The sequence below is a fragment of the Ahaetulla prasina genome, chromosome 1, assembly GCF_028640845.1.
Source record: "Ahaetulla prasina isolate Xishuangbanna chromosome 1, ASM2864084v1, whole genome shotgun sequence".
Classification (NCBI taxonomy): domain Eukaryota; kingdom Metazoa; phylum Chordata; class Lepidosauria; order Squamata; family Colubridae; genus Ahaetulla; species Ahaetulla prasina.
The window spans coordinates 375,225,711-375,247,994 of NC_080539.1; the positions used below are offsets into that span (position 1 = coordinate 375,225,711).

General features: G+C 55.4%; 1 protein-coding gene across 1 annotated transcript; it reads left to right on the top strand.

Moving 5' to 3' along the window:
* The first annotated feature begins 2,991 nt into the window (after positions 1-2,991).
* On the top strand, positions 2,992-22,010 carry LOC131188370 (sodium/iodide cotransporter-like). The gene is made up of 16 exons (XM_058163604.1): positions 2,992-3,133; positions 3,679-4,105; positions 10,404-10,469; positions 10,889-10,940; positions 11,538-11,605; positions 11,770-11,924; positions 13,048-13,188; positions 14,336-14,465; positions 15,035-15,123; positions 15,213-15,325; positions 17,146-17,216; positions 17,799-17,885; positions 18,313-18,518; positions 19,980-20,083; positions 20,681-20,751; positions 21,816-22,010. Exons 2-16 carry the CDS (start codon positions 3,722-3,724, stop codon positions 22,008-22,010), a joined length of 1,932 nt encoding a protein of 643 aa, XP_058019587.1. The 5' UTR covers positions 2,992-3,133; positions 3,679-3,721.
* The last annotated feature ends 274 nt before the right edge of the window (positions 22,011-22,284 follow it).

The following is a 22,284-nucleotide window of genomic DNA, read 5'->3' on the forward strand; positions in this document are numbered from 1 at the left end:
TAAAACACACTTATTTATCTGCGCGGGACTGGATTAGATTTTAAAGTTATGGGTTTTAAGGGGTTTTTATTATTTATACTATTTTAAATTTCGGGCAATAGAATAAGTTTTTTAATTGTTTTTTAATCTGTATTTATATGTATTTTAACTGCCTGTGAACCGCCCTGAGTCCTTAGGGAGATAGGGCGGTATATAAATTTGAAAAATAAATAAATAAATAAATAAATAAATCCTTCGCAGCAGGCCCATTCTTGGGGGTGGTGGAAGACAGCTCTGATGTCAGCAATCTGAGCAGCAGGGAGTGGGGGTCCTGCTTTCTTTAGCCTGCAACATTCTGGAGTAGCCCCGCTATCATGGGTGGGGAGCGAAGAACACCTCAATGTCTGCAGTCCTCCCCCCATGCAGATTCCTTGGGTGCTCCCCCTGAATCTGGAAGGTGAGGGGACTGTTGTTCAGCCGTCAGAACAAAAAAACCCAGTGATAAGTATTTACTCAAATTAGGACACTGGACACAACATAGACAGATTTAACCATATTTTCAATTGGGAAAAAGTGACCATTCAGGCCAAGTCCAAAAACGCCAGGGACTTTCCAGAAGCCTGCTGGCACTCTTGACAAATCAGCCATCAGTAGACACATAGATGTCAACAACACCTCCAGACTGTGCAAAAGAGACAATCGACCAGCCGAAACGAGAGAAAGACTCCAACACCAGCAATCAGCACCCAGATCAGCAGAGATTTAACTCCAATCAGACCAACAAGCAAGCAAGCAATTCCCTAATCAAGAAAACTGACAGAGACATCAGCAGGACACCAGAATATAAACTGTCAGCAAACCCCCCTCCTTACTAGCACTGATGATGATACCTCACTGGGTCACAAAATGTCTGCAAGAGAACAAGCAAGCTCAGAGAGCTCCAAGGACCCCCTCTGTTCAACCCTGAGCTACAAATATTCTCCCTTATTGGTAGGACACTAGTCCTCAAGATTTCGTCTTTCCTTGGTTCCTTTCCAACACCAAGAACTCCAGAAGTCACAGCCAGGATGATTAGGGGGCTGGAGGCTAAAACATAAGATGAACATGAATGGTTGCAGGAACTGGGCCTGGCTAGTCTAGTGAAGAGAAGGACCAGGGTGGACAGGATAGCCGTCTTCCAATACTTGAGGGGCTGCCCCAGAGAGGAGGAAAGGGGTCAAGCTATTTTCCAAGGCACCTGAAGGCCAGACAAGGAATAATAGATGGAAACTAAACAAGGAGAGATTCAACCTAGAAATAAGGAGGAATTTTCTGACAGCGAGGACAATCAACCCATGGAACAGAAGTTGCCTTCGGAGGTTGTGGGAGCTTCATCACTTTCAGGAAGAGACTAGACTGCCCTCAGAAATGGTGTAGGGTCTCCTGCTTGGGCTAGGGGAGGGTTGGGCTAGATGACCTACAAGGTCCCTTCCAACTCTGTTAATCTATTAAATATTCTCTTTCATTTTGGAAAAATTAAAATAATTAAAAAAGCTGTCAATGCCTCTCCCCCCAAAAACCATTTTTTCTTTGCCTCTCCTTTCTTCCCCCTCCTCCACTGCACACTCTTTCCCCATTTCCCACTGCTGCCTCTGCCCCTTCCCACTCCACCCCAACACCTATACAGGACCAGCCTCCGAAGAAGGCAGATCTCACCCATAGTCTTTTAATCCTATTACAGGGTGAAAAGCCCCCCTTCCCGCTCCCCCCTTAAAAAAAGTTCCCCTTGGAAGCCGGAAATGAGAAACTGCAGATATGCTTTTAATAATGGAATTATTAGCATCCTTGCTTTGCATGCAGTCCTCAAATTACGACCACAATGAAGTCCCAAATTTATGTTGCTAAGTGAGCCATTTGTTGTGAGTTTTGCTCCATTTTACAACCTTTCTTGCCACGGTTGTTAGGGGAATCAATGCAGTTGTTAAGTGAATCTGGCTTCCTAGTTTGCCAGAAAGTTGCAAAAAAAGGATTACGTGACTCCGGGACATTACAACTGTCATAAATATGAATCCACTGCCAAGGTTTGAATTTTTAACCCCGGGACCATGGGAGATCTGCAATGGTCGTAAGTGTGAAAAACGGTCATAAGTCACTTTTTTCACTGTTGTCGTAACTTTGAACAGTCACTAAACAGATGGTTGTAAGTCTAGGACTACCTGTACTACAAAAAATACATTTTCCTTTCTTCAAGCACCCCCCTCACTTGCCTCCCAGGACTCCCCGAATCAGCTGCTTCAGATTTCTGCCTCTCCATCCCAAAAGGTCTCAAGATCTCCGCCTTTCTATTGTTCAGGCAGCCCCCACCAAGACCCCCCCATAAAGTTTGGCCTCAGCGCTGCGCCCCACGTTTCCCTTCAAGCAAGTCCTCGACGGAAGCTCCGGCGCTCCCCCTCCTTGATCCAGGCAGGCGTCACTGACCGGGACCACAAAGCCCATCTGGCCAGTGGGAGCTGCGGGACCTCAATGGCTCTCGGCTCGGGGCATCTGGGGATGGTCGCGGAGCCAGTCCTGGTCGCAACCGCAGGAGCCCAGCGCTGCCCTCCGGCGGGGCTGCCCCTTGTGGGCTCTATGCCAACCCCCCCCCAACTCGCCACAAGACAAGAGTTACACTCATATCAAAGAAATGGTGGAATAGAATCATTAAAGAAAGGGTGCAAAAGGAGGGACAGAATGAAATGGGGATTGCAAAAGTTAAAATAATGTTTATTTGAAATCATTAAATAGAATTGTTAAATTGCCCCGCAGCGAATTGTCCGTGGCGACGTTGGGCAGAGTGAGTTGGGCGCAGCCAGTTGTCCGATGCCCGCCTTGTGAGGCCGGGCCCTCTCGCCCCTCCCCACCCGCCTCCGGCGCCTCCCTCCGGGCCGGCGGCCGAGCGCTTATTAAGGCGCCGCCGAGCCCGGGACGCCCGCAGCCTCCGATCCGGCGCCCCGCTCTCCTCCGCTTGGGCAGCCGCGCGGATCCGGCCGCAACTCTCGCCTTCTGCCCTCGGGAGGCTCCGGAGCCGGGAAGGGGAGCGGAGCGGCCGCCGCCTCCTGCCTGCTTCCCCGCGCGCTCTGCCCGTTCTCTGGCTCGCCCTGCGCCCTGAAGGGCCGGCTGCGCCTCCTTAGTTCAGGTGATCGTCTTGGAGAGCTTTTCTTTAACGGATTCAATCAAAAGAGAGGCCGCGCCCTGGACAGGTCCACGGGGCAGCTGCTGGGAAGCCTCCCCGGTTGCTTCAACTGTTTTATTCTCGTCCGGATCAGCCACTGTGGCTTCCTCGCTATTTGTCCGTCTGTCTTATCTACCTATGATCGATCTATCTATCTATCTATCATCTCTCTGTGTCTCTCTATCAATCATCTTTCATCCATTTATATCATCTTCAGTACAGTATCTATTCTCTCCCTCTCCCTCCCCTCCCCCTCTCTCTGAATGTCTACTTCATTCTGCTGACTCGTCCATTGGTCTTCCTTGTCCTGCCCCAATTCTGGAATGCCTCCCCTCCTCCCTGACCCCAAATCAGCTCCTTTTAGAAGTTTTTACCATTCGGAAGGGAAAACTCCCGCGCCCAGTTTCTCCCTCTGTCTTCACGGAGGAGGAGGAGGAGAAGGTGCGTTTATCCTCCCGCTGACTGTTCCGAGCTGGGCTGAATTCTGACATCCCTCCCTCCTTCTGCAGCTTTCTCCCTCCAGCCAAGGCTGCCTTCTCCGGCCGGTCCGGGATGGACGCCGCCGCCGCCGCCGCAGGTGAACTGGCCGCCTTCCAGAAGGAGCCGCGAGCCTTCAGCCTCTGGGACTACGGCGTCTTTGGCCTGATGCTGCTGGTCTCCACGGGCATCGGGCTCTTCTACGGCCTGTGCAGGGGCGGCCAGAAAACCCCCGAGGACTTCTTCACGGGCAGCCGGGCCATGTCGGCCCTGCCGGTGGGCCTGTCGCTCTCGGCCAGCTTCATGTCGGCCATCCAGGTGCTGGGCGTCCCGGCCGAGGCCTACCGCTACGGCATGAAGTTCCTCTGGATGTGCCTGGGCCAGCTGCTCAACTCGCTGCTCACCGCCTGCCTCTTCCTGCCCGTCTTCTACCGCCTGGGGCTCACCAGCACCTACGAGGTAGGGCGCCCCCCCCCCCCCCGTCCGGCCCTCCCTTGGGTCTCTCCTGCCCTGGGGAAAAGCGGTGCCTGGTTTCCTTCGAAGAGCAGGGAATGGTTGGGGGGGTGGAAGAGGGTTTGTGTTTCAAATGAGTCCCATCTCTGAATATCTATTTATTTATTAAATTTATTTTCCACCCCTGTTGCCATCACACGACTCTGGAGTGCTTGCAGTCTGATAAAACAACATTGCAAAAAAGATGAAAACAGTAAAATATTAAGATTAACAAATAAGTAGCTAAGATAATGTGTGTGGGGGAGGGGAGGGAGGGTATACAATAGTGTGGAGGTGGGATCTTCTAATTTAGTAACCCTCTCCAGAATGACAGCCCCGTCTGTGTCCAGTTTGGAGCCCAGGCCAGTTTCTCTTACTCTTGTGGAGGGAGACATTTTTGAAGTCAGCTGGATGCCCCCTGTACATTGAACCCCCATGTCCTCCCCCTTCCCTTTGGACTTAGGCCTCCCTTTCCTTGGAGTGACCCCTTCCTTCCGGGTCCTGGCACTCCAGACACCCCTTTCTCTTCTCCTTCTCAATCTGCTTCCCTTCCCCCTCCTCTCCTCCTGGGCAGAGGGACCCAGCCAGGCTGCCTCTGGGTGGGGTCCCCTTCAGCCCTTCTTTAGGGCTCCACCCTAGGCCCCCAGGCTGCCAAAGTCCCTCCCAAGGGAGCCTAAATGGAGAGAAGTTTCTAGCATCACCAATTTATTCAGCTGATGCTTAATCTTCTTGCCTTTCTAGGGAGCTCACAGTAAAGATGACAAGGTGCCAATTCACACACTCATCAAAGCCTTAGAGCCAGGAAATCCTCTGAATAAAGAGGGCAGCTCTGACTGCCATCAAGGCTGGCTGGCATCTGACTCCAGAAGAAGGGGCTGGTGTTGCAGAGAATGCTGGGTTGCCCCTCCCCAGGGTCTCCACCCAGAGCATCTTGGGGGGAGGGGTTTTTGGGGAACTTTTGTGGTAGGGGTTTTTTGGCCCTGGCTCACCTGGGAGGGCTTCGCCTTCTCCACATTGGAAGAAAATCACCATCAGAATCTGGTTTGATTTGGGGCTGGTTTGTCAGGAAAGCAACTCAAGGAGGGCATTCCCAGGAACTGGGCCAGCCTGCTAGACTCCCGAGGGAGGAGAAGGGGAGGATGGCGGGCTTGGAGGTACAGCTTCTTGGGGTGGGGGTGGCCCTGGAATAGCTTCCCAGCCCAGCCAGGTGACCCCTCCCTCCCTCCCTCCCTGCTGGGGTTCAGAAAAATGCTGAACTGAGTTATTTCTCCTGGCTTCATCCTTCTCCCCTTTCTTATTTTGTTGTTCCTGCTTGTTGGTTTTGCTGTTTTCCTCAGGGTTGTGTGTGTGATGTTATTGTTTATTGCCAATCAAACTGTGGATGTTTTCACTTTGTTGTATTGTTTGTCGGCCAGTTTAAAACATAAATTAATTGCAAGGCACGAAATCCATCCAGCCAATCCTTTTACCATTCTGGAACCAGGGAGGGGGTCTCGGAGGAGGGAAGGTCCACTGGTGGGAGGGGGAAACTGCGGGGGGGGGGGCGGGGGGGCTATCTTCAGCCATGGGGCTCTGAGGGCAGCTGCCAGAAGTAACAGCAGCTTTTTCAGTTGAGCCTGTTAGCAGAACAGAACCCCCAAGCCCCCATAGATGCTGGGGGGGGCGGCTTCCCCTACCGGAGCTGTGCAAAGTGCCAGCTGTGCAGTTACCTGCAAAGGATCAGATGCAGCCTTTGTGGGAGGGCAACAGGGTCCCCCCTCGGACCCCATCTCTCCTGTAGCCTAAAGCCAAGGTCCTAATTCCTCCCTGGTGGCCAGGGGACCTGCAGGCCTTGGGGAGAGCAGGGAGGGGCAGCTGTTCTTCACAGGTGTTTGCTGGGCTTGTGCTGATCTCTGCAGAAAAGGTGCCACTTTGAGGTTAACCGCTGTGATGAATTGTCTCATTGGGCAAGATCTCCTTCCAGACTTTCCCGGGAAGATCCCTCAGGGTGTATTCTGAAAAAAGAGCATCAGAGGAAATTGCACTCATCCAAAACGGGCAAATATGGGTGTTGCCAAAATCACACATTCCTAAATGTAGCTTCTATTCAGAGGGACGTATTTCATACCCAAGTGTACACAAGTGTCATTCACAACTGACAAGTGAGGTTGGAGTAAGGATTAGGAAAAGTACCTGTGGCGTCACTCTCGAAGGTGGGGAACAGGGCAGGGAGCTGGAGCTGGCTTAATTATCTTCATTTTCTTTCTTTCTTTGTCTCCCGCCTTTATTATTTTGACCAAATTACTCAAGTCAGTAAATACATCCAACATGCCTTCCTCCTCCTGTTTTCCTCACAATAAGAACTCTGGGAGAGCGGGGCTGACTCAAGGGCACCCACCCGGCTTTCACGCCTAAGGCAGGACTAGAACTCCCCGTCTCCTGGTTTCTAGCCTGATGCCTTAACCAGTAGATCAAACTGGCTGGACTGTGTCCCGTCTTCAGCCGGGGCAGGAGATGACCCCTAGGGTTCTCTGCCTCTGACAAGGGCATCCCTAGCTGAGCAGGCTTAACTCAGGGTGCCAGAGGGACCTGGGGGACCAAAAGCCCCACCCACCTTGCAGGATCTCTGCACCAGGGAGCCCTTCCCCATGGGGGCCCTCGGAGGGTCCAGGCTAGCTACCCAGGGGCATCCCCTTTGCGGGTGCTGCCAGCTGAATGGTGATGGAGAGTGGTGGCTGGAATTTTGGGACGTCCCCCTGAGCTGCGTGAAGCCCCCCTTAGGGTGGGTGGCTCAGGATGGAGTGGAGGAAGGGGCTGGAGTAGATCCAAGGGTTGTTTTTTTTTACGTTTATTTATTTGTAAACTTTACTCGCTGCCATCTTACCTCAAGGTAACCCTGGGCTGCTTACAATACTCTCTTCTCCCTCAAAGTTGCATATTTTGTCTTTGTGCTGACAAAGCAAGAAGCTGAAATTGTTTTCGGAAACTTGAAAGATCAACACTAGGATAAATATTGAGCTGGGGAGCAGGAAATGCCCCCCCCATTGGGCAGTGGGTGCCCCGCCCTTCTTAAGTCCTGGGGGTCAGAGTTCATCATTGGGGAGCTCAGAGGACCCTGGCCTGGGGAGGAGGCTACTGCCCATCCCCCAATGACTGCCTGCCTTTCACCCACTGGGGCTTCCCCTCTGGGGCAGAGCCGCTGAGACAACCCTGGAAGAGGCGAGATGTTTTCCCAGCTTATCTTCCCTTGGAGAGCAAATGGACTCTTGGCATTGAAGGCAGCGTCAGGCCGGCGGCAAACAGCCGGGTGCCCTGGCTGGAGCCTTTGTGGGCCTGCAATTGCGGGTCTGGGGCAAGGCAACGCAAAACACACCTCTCTTTCTTTGTCCAGGAAGCTGAATGGCCTGGCAGCTTTCCTGTAGGAGCCCTGGGCATCTCCCGCCTGCTCAGCATTTGTGGCCCCTAGCATTGGCCCTTTGGCCAAGGGCCCAGCTGAGCTGGAAGCCAGAGAGGGTGGGGAGGGGCCCCCACAACCTTTCATCGGCTAGTTTACCTTTGCTGCTTCCTCTCTTAGCCCCATGGGTGGGGGCTGTTTGAGCCAAGCACCAGTGCCTCCACTCCCCCCCCTCCGGGGTCATCCAGTCCCTTTGTGGCTCTGCTACTTCCCCCAGAGGTTGGGAGACTCCTTCCCAATTCCAGCCCCAAAGATTTTGGACCAAGAGCTGCGGAGACTGCCAGGAGGCAGCTTGTGGGCCTAGCCGCCCAGGAATCCTGGGGGTGGGAGATGGGCAAAGAGTTCCTGGGGTGGGGGATGGGGGAGAACTGAACTGAAGAAGGCCTCCAAGACAGCAACTGAGAAAGGGTTCTGTCTTGCAGTAAAGCGTCTCTCCCTCTGGCTCTGGCTGGCCACCAACTCCCATGGTGCACAAACAGATGGAATGAGGATGATGGGAGCTGAGACCCAGCTCGGGTACAGGGGGTAGGGAGAATAATTGCCATTTGGTTTAACAGGTTTTGCTTCCTCCTTCTGCCTGCATTTTTCCTCTCCATTCAGAAGTGCTCCAGACACCGAAAGGAAGGCAGGAAGGATTTTGGCTGCTTTAGTCCGCCATTTTTTCAGGCTGCAGAGCTGGGTGGGGGTGGGGGTGGGGGCCTTGTGCCAGGAAGCCTTGCAGTCCAGCTGCTGTCCCTGCCCTTCTTTCCCAAAAGTGGCTGGGTCTTCAAGGTGGCGGCAGGGATGCAAAAGTCTCCCAGGGCTCTCCCCTGCTCCCCCCCCCCGCCCCAGTACACGTTCAGGGTGGGGCAAGGTGCCCAGGGGGCTCTCAGCTGGGTGCTGGGCCTTGTCTCCAGCAACTTCTCTGCCCACTGGAGCAGCACTGGAGGGCTTTCCAGGGACAGAGGCTGGGGGGGGGGGCTGCAAGGGGGGGAGAAGAGAGAGCAACCTTGGAGACAGGCTACCTTGCCAGCCCCCGCCCCCCATTAGAGCCCATGAGGATTTCTGCCCAAACGGTGGTTGCTTGCCAGCAGCCTCTTCCACCCACCCAGCCACCCACCCATCCGCAAGCCCACTGGCTTCTCTCTGGCTGGGGTCTGGCTGCCCTTTGGAGGCCTGGCAGAGAGAGCAGCCCAAAGCCACGGGGGGAGGGGGGGATTTCTAAATGAGGAAAGCCCACCCCCAATTGCAAATTTGAGCAGGTCCAGGTTTTCTGGCTCCCCTCCTGGGCTTTAAACATGAGCCCCCCCTTGCTGCTGAGGAGTGCCCCCTTGGATGAAGCAGAACCCCAGGCCAGGCCCCCTATTGTGGGGGGAGAGACCTGGTTGAGGAAACAACTCAGCTGGAGCACTTTGTCTTCAGTGACTGAGGATGGGTTGGAGGCTGGATTCTGCCCTGGGGGGGAGGGAGGGGGGGCTTGTCTGCAACTACCTTCGAACCTCTGGGGTCAGCCGGGCGGAGGTGTGCAGGGTCTGATTGAGGCTTATCAAGGAACAAACATCCAGAGGCAGACATTATCTCTGGGTCAGGACGGGGAGGGTGATGGGGGGGGGGCAACAGGTAGCCTGGGAGGTTTGTGCAGCCTCCTGGCCGCTTTGCTTTGGTAGATCAGCCCCCCTCACCTCACTGCAGGGATCCAGCTTGCCCGGGAAACGGGCCGCCTTGGGGGCGGGGGGCTCGGCCGTGTCCGGTGGCCCCAGCAGCTTCCCGGAAGGAACCGGGGTGGGCGTCCCTGCGCCAGGTGGGCTTTTTGAAGCGCAAAGCCGCCAGGGAGCCCGCGAGGTCCATGCTCAGAGTCCGGCCTTCTGCGCCCCCCGAGCGCCTGCGGGGCACACCGGATGCCCTTTCGAAGGACGCGCGGGAAGCAGCGCGGCGGTGCCAAGCAGGAGCCTCGGCGGGCGCGGGGCGGGACGGAGCCGCTGCTGGGAGCGAGCCCGCCGGGGAAGCCGGCCGCGGAGGCCTTGGAAGGTGCAGGGCGGGGCAACCTCGGCCCGGCTGCAGCCCCGGGGCGTTGGGGGACCAGTTGTGCACTTGGGGCGGCCCCGTCCTCCCCCGCAGCGCCAGAGCCGCGCGCGCCTAGCCGGCTCTGCGCTCCAGGCTCCGCGGGCGTAGAGGACGAGCAGGCGGGTGGCGGGGAGGCGTGGGGAAGCGCGTGTCCGGACAGCCGTGGGACGAGGCGGGCTGTTCCGCCCTCAGCGGCTGGGCTCGGGAGGGGAATGGCCCCTAAATACGGCGGGGGGCGAGGGGAAGGGTCTCCGCTTTACCGCCTTCCGGATCTCGGTTGTCCCAAAGGGGCTTTTTCAAGAGGCAGCTGAACTGAAGAAGCTTCTTGGATGAGAAGCAAAACGTCTTCAAGAAAGTCCAGTTGCCTCTTAAAAAGCCCCTTTGGGTGAGACGGGCGTCCTGTCACTGGCAAAGGGTAAAGCCAGGGATCCCAAGCTCCAGTCTGCCCTGGGGTGGGCTGGGGGTCCTACTTTGCAGAAGGCCATGCCCCTTTTTTGCATGGGCATTTATTCTGGGGGCGGAGGGGGCTGGGCTGGTGGAGCTCTTCACTTTTATCCCAGCAACTTGGGATCCAGAAGCCCCTGGCTACAAGCTAAGATCTGCCCCATGTTTCCCGCAGCCCAAATGCTTTGAGGCCAGATTGACCAGGATGCCTGGCGTGCGCATACACATGCCCTCTCTCTCTCTCTCATACACACACACACACACACACACACCTCCATTTCTAGAAGGTTTGGCGTTTGTGAAAACTTCAGCTGTAGCTCCTCCTTCTCCCTCTTGCCTTGGCAGTACCTGGAGCTGCGGTTCTCTAAGAAAGTCCGGCTGTGTGGCACAGTCCAGTACATCATTGCCACGGTAAGTGCTGAAGATTGTGGCAGGCGTGCGATGGGCATTCTCCTCTGCCCCCCCAAAAAATCCCTCCCTGCCCCTGAGTGGGTGGTCCTACCTGAAAGATGCTGAAACTGGAAGAGAAGAAAGTCCCTCTCACCCACAATGGTCTCTACACACTGACCATCGGTGGCTCCCCTTGGGGCTCCCCCACCCCCAAGTAAGTAAGATTTGGGGCCTTGAGGTTCTTAGGAACAGAAGAGTAGAAAGAATGAGAAGGGCAGGCCAAGAGCCTTACCTAGCTTGGACTCACAACACTGCTGTCCTTGTAGACAAGCCACAAAGTGTGTTTGTGCATTTGTTGCTGTGGAGGGGGGATGGAGCACCCCCCCATCTGTTCCCTCTGCAGCTTTGCAGGTTTTAAAAGCCTCTTTGCCCCCCCACAGGTGCTGTACACGGGAATCGTCATCTACGCCCCTGCCTTGATCCTCAACCAAGGTGGGTTCCATCTGCCCTCCTGCTCCCTATTTGAAACCGGGGTTGGATTCCCCTTGGGCCCCCCTCCCCCATCACTCAGCTGAAGACCCAGGGACTGGCCTGGGTCAGGGACAGGCTCCCCACGTGCTGAGGGGTGTGACACGCGTGTGCATGCTGGTGTGGGGTCCTGGTTCTTCGGCTTCCCTCTCCAATTAAGCAGCTGTGTGAAGGCAGTTCCTGAGTCCAGGGGGGCCATCGGGGGGGACGGACCCTCAACTCCATTGGATCTGATGCGCTTTGGATTTTCAGACCAAACCCTGGGACTCGGCCAATCTGATTCGGAAAATGGCTTTGATCCAGGGAAAGGTCTTCAGTGACTTGATCCAGAGACTCAAATGGATCAGGTTTCCCTGTCAGATGCTGCATCCCACAGCGCCAGCCCTGCCCTCCTGCCCTTGTAGGGGAAGCTGCGCCCACCCACACCTCTCCCTGGGAAGGGACCCCTTCCTTTCTCTGCCCCTCTGCTCCAGACGAAGCCAGCCAACTCACTGGGAAAAAGGGGAACATTTGTGGGGAAATCTCTGAATAAAGATTTTATTTCTTTCTCTTTTTTCTCAGTGACGGGTCTGGATATTTGGGCTTCACTTCTTTCCACTGGCACCATTTGCACTTTTTACACCACCATCGTGAGTCCAAGGGGGATCTGCCTGTGGCCTTGCACACCCCCTCCCTCCAATCCCCCCAAGAGGGTCTGGGCCTCTGCGCTCCCTCCCTCGCCTTTCGCTCTCCCCCAAAGCCCAGAGGGGCTCCCCAGAGAAGCTGGCTGAGCTGGACTCCCCCTCTTTTTCAGGGGGGCATGAAAGCGGTCATCTGGACGGACGTCTTCCAGGTCTTTGTCATGCTGTCCGGCTTTGTGGCCATCTTGGTCCAGGGGACGCTGCTGGTTGGGGGGCCGGGCCGGGTCCTCTCCATCGCCTACAACCACTCCCGGATCAACTTCGGAGAGTAGGTAGAACTTCTGCATTTGGGAATTGGGGCAAATGTCTGCCTGCAGCCGGCTCTCCCAGCCCCCCCTTTCTATTCCTCCGTCTGGGAGGGGGCTTGGGAGTGGCAGCTGAGCAAATGGGGTCAGTTCGGTTTGACGTAGCACTGAAATGTGGGAAAAGTGGACCCCAAATGCTGAATGGGGCCATTTTCACTGGAGTCACTTAGGTGAGGTGGAGAAATGAATGAAATGATGAATGAATGAATGAATGAATGAATGAATGAATGAATGAGTAAATGAGTGTGAATGAGTGAGTAAATGAATGCAAGATTATTGTTTTGTTTCTCCTTAAATCTCACAGCATTGAGACGATTGGAGGGTTACATTTCAAGGTGGATCTATTAGATTGCTTTTTCATCAGGGGGGAACATTTCATCCAGGGGTGAAATGCTCCCAGTTTGGACTGGATTGGCCGATCTGGTAGCGATAGCAGCAGGTGGCTTGGAGAACTGTTAGCAAAAATCCCTGCTCCCCCCCACCCACGCCCACCCAATCACCCGGTCGCCCACTTGCCCGCTTGCCGGTTCTTTTAAAAAATGCTTAAAAAAATTTAAAAAAGAGGCTCTGACGATCACAGCTGAGCCACGCGATCATCGGAGCCTTTTTTTTTACTTTTAAAAGCATTTTTTACAACCTATTCCGTTGAATAGGTTGTAAAAATGATGCTTTAAAAAAAAAAGATCGTGTGCCACAGCTGATCAGCCCCCCCCGCCCCGCGAGCTGTTCTACTTACACCAGGCCTCCTTTTGGTGTGCGCTGTGCACACACACATACCTCACATTGGATGCATGGCGCACCCTGCGCATGCACAGCCAGAGAACCGGTAGGAAACCGGTTCAGATTTCACCATTAGAACCATCCCTATTTCTAAACAATGGAAGTCAGGCAAATAAGTTTGAGTTCCTTTTTAAGAAATCTCAGGCTGCAGCCCCTTTCCCCAGGAGCCCCCATTCTCTCTGTATGTTTGTGTGTCTGTGTGTCCAGAACTTCATGAGGTCTCCCCACATGTTACTTGGTAGATGCCCCTGGAGACGCACCTTCCTCCTGACTCTCTCTCTCTCTCTCTCTCTGGGCCCCCTCCAGCTTCAGCCTGGACCCCCGTAGCCGCTACACATTCTGGACCTTCCTCTTCGGAGGGACACTGGTCTGGCTCTCCATGTACGGAGTCAACCAAGCCCAAGTCCAGCGTTACGTGGCCTGCAAGACGGAGAAAGAGGCCAAACTGTGAGTTGCCCCAAGGAGCTTCCCTTTTGCCCCACATCCTGGGAATCCCTCGGGTTAAAGGCCGGGGGCTGCCTCAGGCAGCTCTCCTGAAATTGGGGGCGGGGGCTGAGGGCCCCAGGTGATCTTTTGAGGGTCACCACCCGCCTGCTGGCCCTGACTGGGGCTGCTCTGGAAGCAGCGTGGATGATGGCAAAGCCAAGCATGCCCTCCCCCCCCCTCGCCGTTGCTTTGGCTCACTGGAATGGGGCCAGAGGCTGTGCCAGGGCCAGGATGGCTTGGCTGGAGGCCAGGTCTGCCCAGGGAGGAGTGTGACTGCGGCCCTCCTTATCGCCTCCCGCTTCCAGTCTTTTCTTCTACTGCTGCGGGTATCAGCAGTGGATGGCTGGCCCCACCCAGTGGCCGCCCCCCCTCCTCCTCCACCTGCGTGTACAAACACAGACAGGTGGCCGTGCCCTCCTAGCAAGACCCCCTCAGCCACCTTCGTGACAGGGCTATCGGCCTCTGCCCACAAAGGCATGTTTTCCTTCCAGGCCAGGCTCTCTGGGCCGTGGGTCACCAGGCAGGAGGGAGGGGGAAGGGAGAGGGGCTGAGGGAGAGCAGCCTCCCTTCAGCTTTCAAAGGGCCTCTCTTCCCAGCTGCCCCCCCCCCCCGGCCCTCCCCGGCCCAGCCTGACTGGACCCTTTGGCCGTGTTCTGGGCAACAGCATAATTTTATTTTTATTTTTTTTATTCATTTATGCGGCCCATCTTGTATCTGACGACCCTTGTAGACCTCATGGCTGTGAAGGCAGCTGCCAAGGGGTGGGATCCAGGCAGGCTCTTGTGGGTGGGCAGGTGCTGCTGCTGGGGGAGGGGGCAGCCCAGAACCTGCCATGCCTGGGCTGATGGGAGCAGCATCTGTAGGATTGAGGCTGGGGGCACATCCTGTGGCTGGGTCACGGGCAGGGGGCGTGCGAGGCTCCTGGTCTTCTCCTGGTATCCTGGGACTGAGTGAGGGCTGTGCCCAGCGGGCCCTTCCCATGCCAGGGCAAACTCTCTGGCCCCTCCCCCCCCCGGTGTTATCGAAGGCGCTTGGTGTGTTGGGGGGGGGAAGCCCTGCTCTCCCTCCCTCCGGCCCTAATCACTCTTCTTGCCCCCCCTCCCCCCAGGGCCCTCCTGGTCAACCAAGTGGGGCTCTTCGTCATTGTCTCCTGCGCAGTGGGATGTGGCATTGTGATGTTTGCACTCTACAAGGACTGCGACCCACTCTTGGCCGGATACATTTCAGCGCCTGATCAGGTATGGCCCCCTTCGCCGGGGGTGGGTGGGTGGGGGGCAGTGGAGCATGGCAGAGAAGCGGGGCAGGGTGGTGTTGGGCAGGCGGAGGAAAGGCGAGGAGAGTTACATGAACCCCCAAAGGGCAGGGCAGGGCTGCCAAGCACGTGGCGGGGGGCACCTGGGGAGGTTTCTTTCTTCTGGGGGTGAGGGGGAGGCCTTGAGGGGGGGCTCAAGAGCAAGCAGATGCCAAGACCGCTTGTTTCCCTGTGTCTTTGTGGGACTTTGCTTCCCCCCCAAACGAAACAAAGGCAGACCCAGCTGGGACTTAGACACGAGACCACAAATGATGCCAGGGCTGAAGACGACCAGATGCCCGTTCCTCCTCCTGCTGCCCCTGTGCAGAGACCCCCTCCCTGTCTCCTCTGCCCCAGAACTGCACCCTGGAGCCAGGATGGATCGTGGGCAGGGCCGGGTAGCCGAGAATTCAGCTGGTCTCTCCTTCGGCTGGTTCTTCCTCCCTTTTGTGCCCTGCAGCCGAGGGGGCCTTTGCCATCCTCCCACTCACGGCTGCTTCTCCTCCTCTGTCCCAGTACATGCCCTACCTGGTTCTGGACATCTTCGAGACCTGCCCGGGGGTGCCCGGCCTCTTCCTGGCCTGCGCTTACAGTGGGACTTTGAGGTCAGTCTCCAGTAGTGTGGGAGGGCAGAGGCTTTGCCAGGCCACAGGCTGCCCACTGCCTCTGATGCCCTCTCACCCTCCTCCCGCAGCACCGCCTCCACCAGCATCAACGCCATGGCAGCCGTCACCGTGGAGGACCTGATCAAGCCCAACATGCCCACCCTGTCGCCACGGAAACTCGCCCTGGTCTCCAAGGGGCTCTGTGAGTGGCAGGCGGGGGCCCATTTTTTTTTTTTTATTTGCATTTATATCCTGCCCTTCTCCGAAGACTCAGGGCAGCTTACACTATGTCAAGCAATAGTCTTCATCCATTTGTATATTATATACAAAGTCAACTTATTGCCCCCAACAATCTGGGTCCTCATTTTCCCACCTTATAAAGGATGGAAGGCTGAGTCAACCTTGGCCTGGTGGGACTTGAACCTGCAGTAATTGCAAACAGCTGCTGTTAATAACAGACTGTCTTACCAGTCTGAGCCACCAGAGGATTGAAAGGGGGAGCCCGACCCTTTCCTTTCTCTGGGAGGAAACCCAGGAGAGGGAGCGGTGCAAGCGTCAAGGCCCAGGGAATTGAGAGACCCCACTCCAGATTCTGGGGAGGGGGCCAGGGGAACTCATCTGGAAGCACCCTAATTTGGGGATGGAGCCAAGCACAGAATAACAGAGTTGGAAGGGACCTTAGAGGTCTTCTAGTCCAACCCCCTGCTCAAACAGGATAACCTATCCCATTCCATATGAATGGCTGTCCAGTCTCCTCTTAAAAGCTTCCAATGTTGGAGCATCCACAACTTCTGGTGGCAAGCTGGTCCACTTTATTTTAATTATTCTCACTTAGGAAATTTCTCCTAGGTTGTTTCTTTCCTTCATAAGCTTCCATCTATTGTTTCTTGTTCTGCCTTCCGGTGCTTTGGAGAATAACTCAATCCCCTCCTTTCTGTGGCAGCCCCTCAGATACTGGAAGGTGCTATCACATCTCTCCTAGTCCTTCTTTTCATTAGACTAAAAGGTAAAGGTAAAGGTTCCCCTCGCACATATGTGCTAGTCGTTCCCGACTCTAGGGGGCAGTGCTCATCTCCGTTTCAAAGCGGAAGAGCCAGCGCTGTCCAAAGACGTCTCCGTGGTCATGTGGCCGGCAGGACTCAACGCCAAAGGCTCACAGAACACTGTTAGCTTCCCACCAAAGGTGGTCCCTGTTTTTTTACCTGCTTTCGAACTGCTAGATTGGCAGAAGCTGGGACAAGTAACGGGAGCTCAACCCATTACACGGCACTAGGGAATCGAACCGCTGAACCGCTCAGCATCTTAGCCACTGAGCCACCGCGTCCCTTTTTCATTAGACTAGACATGCCCAGTTCCTGCAACCATTCATCGTATGTTTTAGTCTCCAGTCCCCCAATAATCTTGGTTGCTCTTCTCTGCACTCTTTCCAGAGTCTCAACATCTTTTTTGTATTGTGGGGACCAAAACGGGATGCAGAGTTCCAAGTGGGCTCTTACCAAGGCCTTATGGAGAGGCATTGGCACCTCACGTGGTATCTTGATTCTATCCCGTGCCAGGGAAGGAGAGCGGGTGGCACCTTTTGCCTGCAGACAAGAGGTTGTCAGAGGGGAGATAAGATAACAGCCTCCGTATCTGAAGGCAGGAGAGGCAGAACCAGGGCAGTGGGTCAAAAGTAAAGGCTCCTGGGTGTGGGAGCTGGCAGCCCAGGGAACCGCCTGCCACATGAAGTAGAGAGTTCTCCTTCCCTGGAGGTCTTTAAATGGAAGCAGAGGTGGGGTCAGAGATGCTCTCCTGGATCCCGCATTAAACAGAGGGGGGACTAGATGACATCTAAGGTGCCTCCTCACTCTGAGATTTGAAAATCTCCAGTCTTTCTGGCTCTTGGGAAGCTCAGAAACCCACAAGTGGCCTGAGAGTTTGCAAATGGGCCACCATACAGACAAATGTAAACACCCCCCCCCCCACACACACTCAGTTTCCCTCTGCTTTCAGTTAAGGTGTATGTCTGCTGTTTCCTTCTAGCGTTAATTTACGGCACTGCCTGCATCACAGTGGCGGCTCTTTCGTCCTTGCTTGGAGGCGGTGTGTTGCAGGTACGCAACTTTGGAAAGTCCGTCTCCTCCCCCCTCCACCCCAGAAGAGCCCCCCCCCCTCCGCGCCCATGGTGGGCCTCGCACTGCCTCCCTCCTCTCCTCCCCACTTGCCCCATCCCGCCCAATGTTTCCCTCTTCTCCTTCTCCTAACAGCAGCAGAGACCCTCCCCGGGAGAAAAGCCAACTACCTACCCCCAGAAAGGTCCCCTCTCTTCTGTGAGGGAGGGCAGGGGTGTCAGGGGGAGGGGTTCCATTCTCAGAATGGTCCCCTGGATCTGGGGGCAAATTATGAATACGTAAATGCCCAGGATGGGAGCATTGCTAAAGCTTCCTGCCCCTGGCTCTCAGGACCAGACCCCTCCCCATGATGGCTGTTCCTTTTGGAGACCCCCCTAACTTTTGGCAAATGGACTGGACAAATGGCTGGAGGGGGTGCAGCCCCTCTCTTTTCCCCCACAAGACCCCTCCTCCCTATCACTGCCCCAATCCTCAACCCGTGTGTCCTGGGGAGGGGCCTTGGCTCTCTCGCATGGACAGAGAGGTTGCTGCTAATTCAGCTCCCCCCCTTTGCTTCTCTGGCAGGGCTCCTTCACAGTCATGGGGGTCATCAGTGGTCCCCTCCTGGGCGCCTTCATCCTGGGCATGTTCTTTCCAACCTGCAACACCTTGGTGAGTGGGGTGGGGAGGAGGGGGGCTGTGGAGGGCCAGCTTCTGGACATCAAAGGGCAGCAATGGGGGGAGGAGCAAGGACAGGATCCAGACCGGGGGCAGTGCTCTGGAGGGTGGGTGGGGCTTTCCATCCAGCAGATGGAAAGATAGCTAGCAGTCTTTTAGGTGTGGCTCTTGGGCTTGCAGGGGGGGAGCCAAGGGAGGGTCTGTTTTGGCCCCTGGGGGGCTGGGGGGGGAAATAAGGAGTGAGGGGGAGAGGCCAACCTGGCAACCTGCCTCACTTTTCCTGGGCTTGGATGCAGCAGCTTCTGTAAGCCTATTTCTGCCCTCGCTGCAGAAACAGTTTTGGGAATACTTAGGTGTCCCCCTCCTCTCGAGTAAGCCAGGACTTGGCTGGGGTTGACCATGGCCGCCTCTTCTCTTCCAGGGTGTTTTCTCTGGCCTCAGCATCGGCTTCCTCCTCTCCTTTTGGGTCGCTTTGGGGGGCACCCTCTACCCACCCAGTGCTGGCACCATGGGCGTCCTGCCCTCCTACGCAGACCTCTGCCCCCTCTACAATGTCTCCCGGGGGGCCAACAGCACCCAGCTCTACGGGCCACTGCCCCCCGGGGCCCCCTTGGAGCAGCCAGAGAGGTGAGCAGAAAGGCTGAGCTGGCTTCCTCTGGGGGTCCCTTCAGACTCCCCCTGCCTCGCCCCCCCAAGGATCTCCTTTGGGCTTTCTCTTCACACTTCCTTCCTCTTTCAAAGCCCTGACATACCTCCTCCTCTGCCCCTCCCTTCCAGTTCCTCTACCCACTTTCCAATCCGTGGGGATTGCAATCCCCAGTATCCCCAGCCTGGGGCGGTAACCCAAGTAGTTATTACCAGACATGATCAGTCCTAAACAAACATAGTTTATTAGAACAGCTGAGAATTACTTCATTCTCAGCTTAGTCCAAATTAATTCCAAAACAAATCTTTCAGAAAAAGTCCTTCAGCCTTATCACAAACCTTTGTCTTCTTTGGCACCCTGCCAAAACCTTTTCTTGGCAAAGCCCCACGAAGTTCAGAAACAAGAGAAGCTGACTAGAAATCAATGTAGCAATGTTGCTTTCCTACAAAGAGCCCAAGAGCCATTGTTGTGACCCAGGCCCAAGTAGGTAGTAATAACTTTGTGGAAAAACAAACTTTATTCAAATAGCTGGGAATTACTTCATTCCCAGTGTCGTTCAACTCAAAGTAAAACAAATGCCTCCCAACACAAATTTCTCAGTTATTTCACAAACCTTAGTCCAATTAGGCAAACTGCCAGTCCCTTCCTGGCAAACGTCCAGTAGCCACAAAAACAAAGACGTACACGAAGCAGAGGACGAAGCAGAAGACGCAGCTACAATGTTGTTTTCCGGCAAAGCTGAAATGCCGGTGCTGGTCTGTTTTAAGCCTTATGGGAGGGGCCAATCATTTCTTGGCCTTACTCCTGAGTCCTCCTTTTTGCTTTAACTACTCTTGCCTTCTGGCAGCTCTTCTCATGCGTGCATTAGGAACAGGCTCCTCCTGTTCTTCTGCCTCACTACTATCAGTCTCTGGAGGCTCTGGAGTCCGCACCTCACTTCCTGATGGCCCTGGCCTCACCTCTGCCTCATCGCTGTCCGACTCCATTGCCAGCTCTGTAGGCTGCTGATGGACTACAACAGCTGTTGCTGCTCTTTTAAGCCTTATGGGAGGGACCAATCATCTCTTGGCCTTACTCCTGAGTCCTCCTTTTTGCTTTAACTGCTCTTGCCTTCTGGCAGCTCTTCGCATGTGTGCACTAGGAACAGGCTCCTCCTGTTCCTCTGCCTCTCTACTGTCTGCCTCTGGAGGCTCCGGAGTCCGCGCATTGCTCCTAGATGGCCCTGGCCCCAACTTTGCCTCCGACGCAGAGCCCTCGTCCAGGCCTTCCCCAGAGTCCAGGACTGGCCCATGGTCCTCCCCAGCCTCCTCACTGTCTGACTCCACTGCTAGCTCCACCGGCTGCTGGTGGACCACAACAGGCGGGTGGTGGCAGTGCAGAGATTCATGGTTGGTGGTGTTCAGTCACTCCCGAGGCAGCTGACCAAGTGGCGTCCCTTGCAGGCCGGCCATCGCAGACGACTTCTATGCCATCTCCTACCTCTACTATGGTGCCCTGGGGACCCTCAGCACAGTGGCTGCCGGGCTCTTGGCCAGCTGCCTGAAAGGTAAGCAGGCAGGCAGGGTGGCTGGCGAGGGCCCCTCTGGCGCCAGCTCTCCTGGCGGGGACTGGCCACCCTTTCAGAGGTGGACTTGGGTGCGACATCTCACCCACCTTGATGCTGGATAGAACCCTCAGGGGCTCTGCTTCTCTCTGGGGCACCAGAGGCCTCCCCATTTCGTGGTCAAAGACCCTCCGGGGGGAGCAGAAGAGCCAGAGAGAGGCTGCTGCAGTGGTGTTTCCAGCCCTTAGTTTTTATGATGAAGAAGTGGGGTGGTTCAGTGGCGGGGCATCCTTAGCCCGCAAGAGGTTCGTAGGTCCAGTTCCCCTCAACTTGAATGAAAAGGAGTCTCCAGAGCATATTTTTCCATGCTCAGCCGCACGAGGGGACCCAGGCCCTCTTTGCCATCCCTAGAAAGTCCCTGGGAGCAGCCCCTGCCTGCTAGGAGGATCCTGGGACTGAGGGCCAGAAGGGACTTTCCCATGTCCTTGGAAGCAGGCCTGGCTTGTGCTGATGATGGGCAAGTGTTTGGTGGGTCAGGGCTGAGCTTGGAGGCCGTGCTCGGCTGGACTTGCTTCCTGACTTCTCTGGGGTTTATTTCAGGGTCTGCCGGCAAGGACAGCAAGCGGCCAGCGGTGCTGTGGTGGGATGTCATGAAGAGGCCATTGGAGATGGTAGGGGAGAGGGCCAGAGGGCCCCGGGGCTCAGCAACAGGGGAGGGGGCTCTGAGAGTGGTGAATGAAGCCCACCTCGGCTCTGGGAGTTGGAGGATCCATAATTCCTCCAAGAAGGTCCCTGAGAACGCAGAAGCAGCCTTCCTGTGGCTCTTTGGGGATCCCCAAATAAGATTTGGTTTTGTGGCTTTGACAACGGTCCAGGCAGAGTTTGCTTCTCTTGAACGGGGCTGCCCCATCGTTTCAGGGATTGCCCTTCTGTATTGGGGGGGAGGGCTGGGAAATCAATGAAGGAGAATATTTATAGCATAGGGTTGGATTATGGGGTCCTTGGTGCTCTCTGAACTTGGTAGTTATCTTGCAGACAATTCATGACCCAACTAGGCAACTTCATCAGCTCTAGTAGGGAGGAAGGGTTTGCTCTCGGTTGATGTTCTTAGTGTCTCTCCCTGACCGTGTTGGTGGGAAGGGGAGGTCTTGCAGGTTCTTTGGTTGGGCTGTTTACTGTTGGGGTTTTTTGGCAGTTCCGGGACTGGGATATTATTTACTTCTTGATTTTTGCTCTGAAGTTAATCTTGGAGTTTACTCTGCTCATCTGGGTCTTGATCTTTTTGTTCCCTTTTTGGACTTGCTGAGTGTCTCTTTTGCACAGGATGTAAGTCTCATTTATGTGTCCCATTGATGGCCAATTTGTCAGAGCTTCCGGAAATCCCCTGGCATTTTTGAACTTGGCTTGGTCTAGGATGGTCACATTTCCCAGTTGAAACTATGGTTGTCCATGTGTTGTGAAATCGAAGAGTTTTCACCGTGACTTCTGGGGAAGCAGTCCATTTATTTTATTTATTTATTTTATTTTATTAAATTTCTATACCGCCCTTCTCCCGAAGGACTCAGGGCGGTGTACAGCCAAAATAAAACATTGTCTCAGCCCAGAGAAAGAAGCTGGTTTCCTTCACTCTCCCAAAGCTGCTCGTGGCTTCCGGGCAAGCGGAAGGACGGCCTGCCTCACTTGGGTGGGGGGAGGCACCAGGGCTGACTCCCCCTCTTCTGCTGTCCCCACACAGACTCCCAAGGACGCTGCTGATCCCCAGAAGGCGGCACTGGATTCGGCCTCCCTGGCTCTTGGCTTTGAGGGGGAGGAGAAAAGCCTGCTGGCCACAGGGGAGGTGGCCCTGGCCACGGGCTCTGCGGAGTCCATCTGTACCTGCCACGCTCTCAACCACGGCTGCTTCCACCTCCTCCGAGAGACCTGCGTCTAGGACTGGAAGGAGGCGGGAGAGCAGAAAGACATTGGACTGGCTCAAGCCGCCTCTCCAAGGGATGAACACAAAGACCCCTCCCCAAGCAGACGGACACATTCTTCACCTGGGGGCCGTTTCTCCCCTGAATCTGCCTTACACCAGCAGCTCCTGAGGGCCCGTTTCCAAGTAGACATGGGCGTGGGTGTATCGTTGTGCAAAACACACACGCAGCAAAGAGGAGAGCCCCTCCTCAACCCAGACAATATTTTTCTCTGCTAGAAAATGGGAAGCA

Coding starts and splice junctions, on each gene's coding strand:
- LOC131188370 (XM_058163604.1), top strand. CDS start 3,722: ATGGACGCCGCCGCCGCCGCCGCAGGTGAACTGGCCGCCTTCCAGAAG. Junction 4,106..10,403: donor GGCTCACCAGCACCTACGAG/GTAGGGCGCCCC, acceptor TTGCCTTGGCAG/TACCTGGAGCTGCGGTTCTC. Junction 10,941..11,537: donor TGCCTTGATCCTCAACCAAG/GTGGGTTCCATC, acceptor CTTTTTTCTCAG/TGACGGGTCTGGATATTTGG.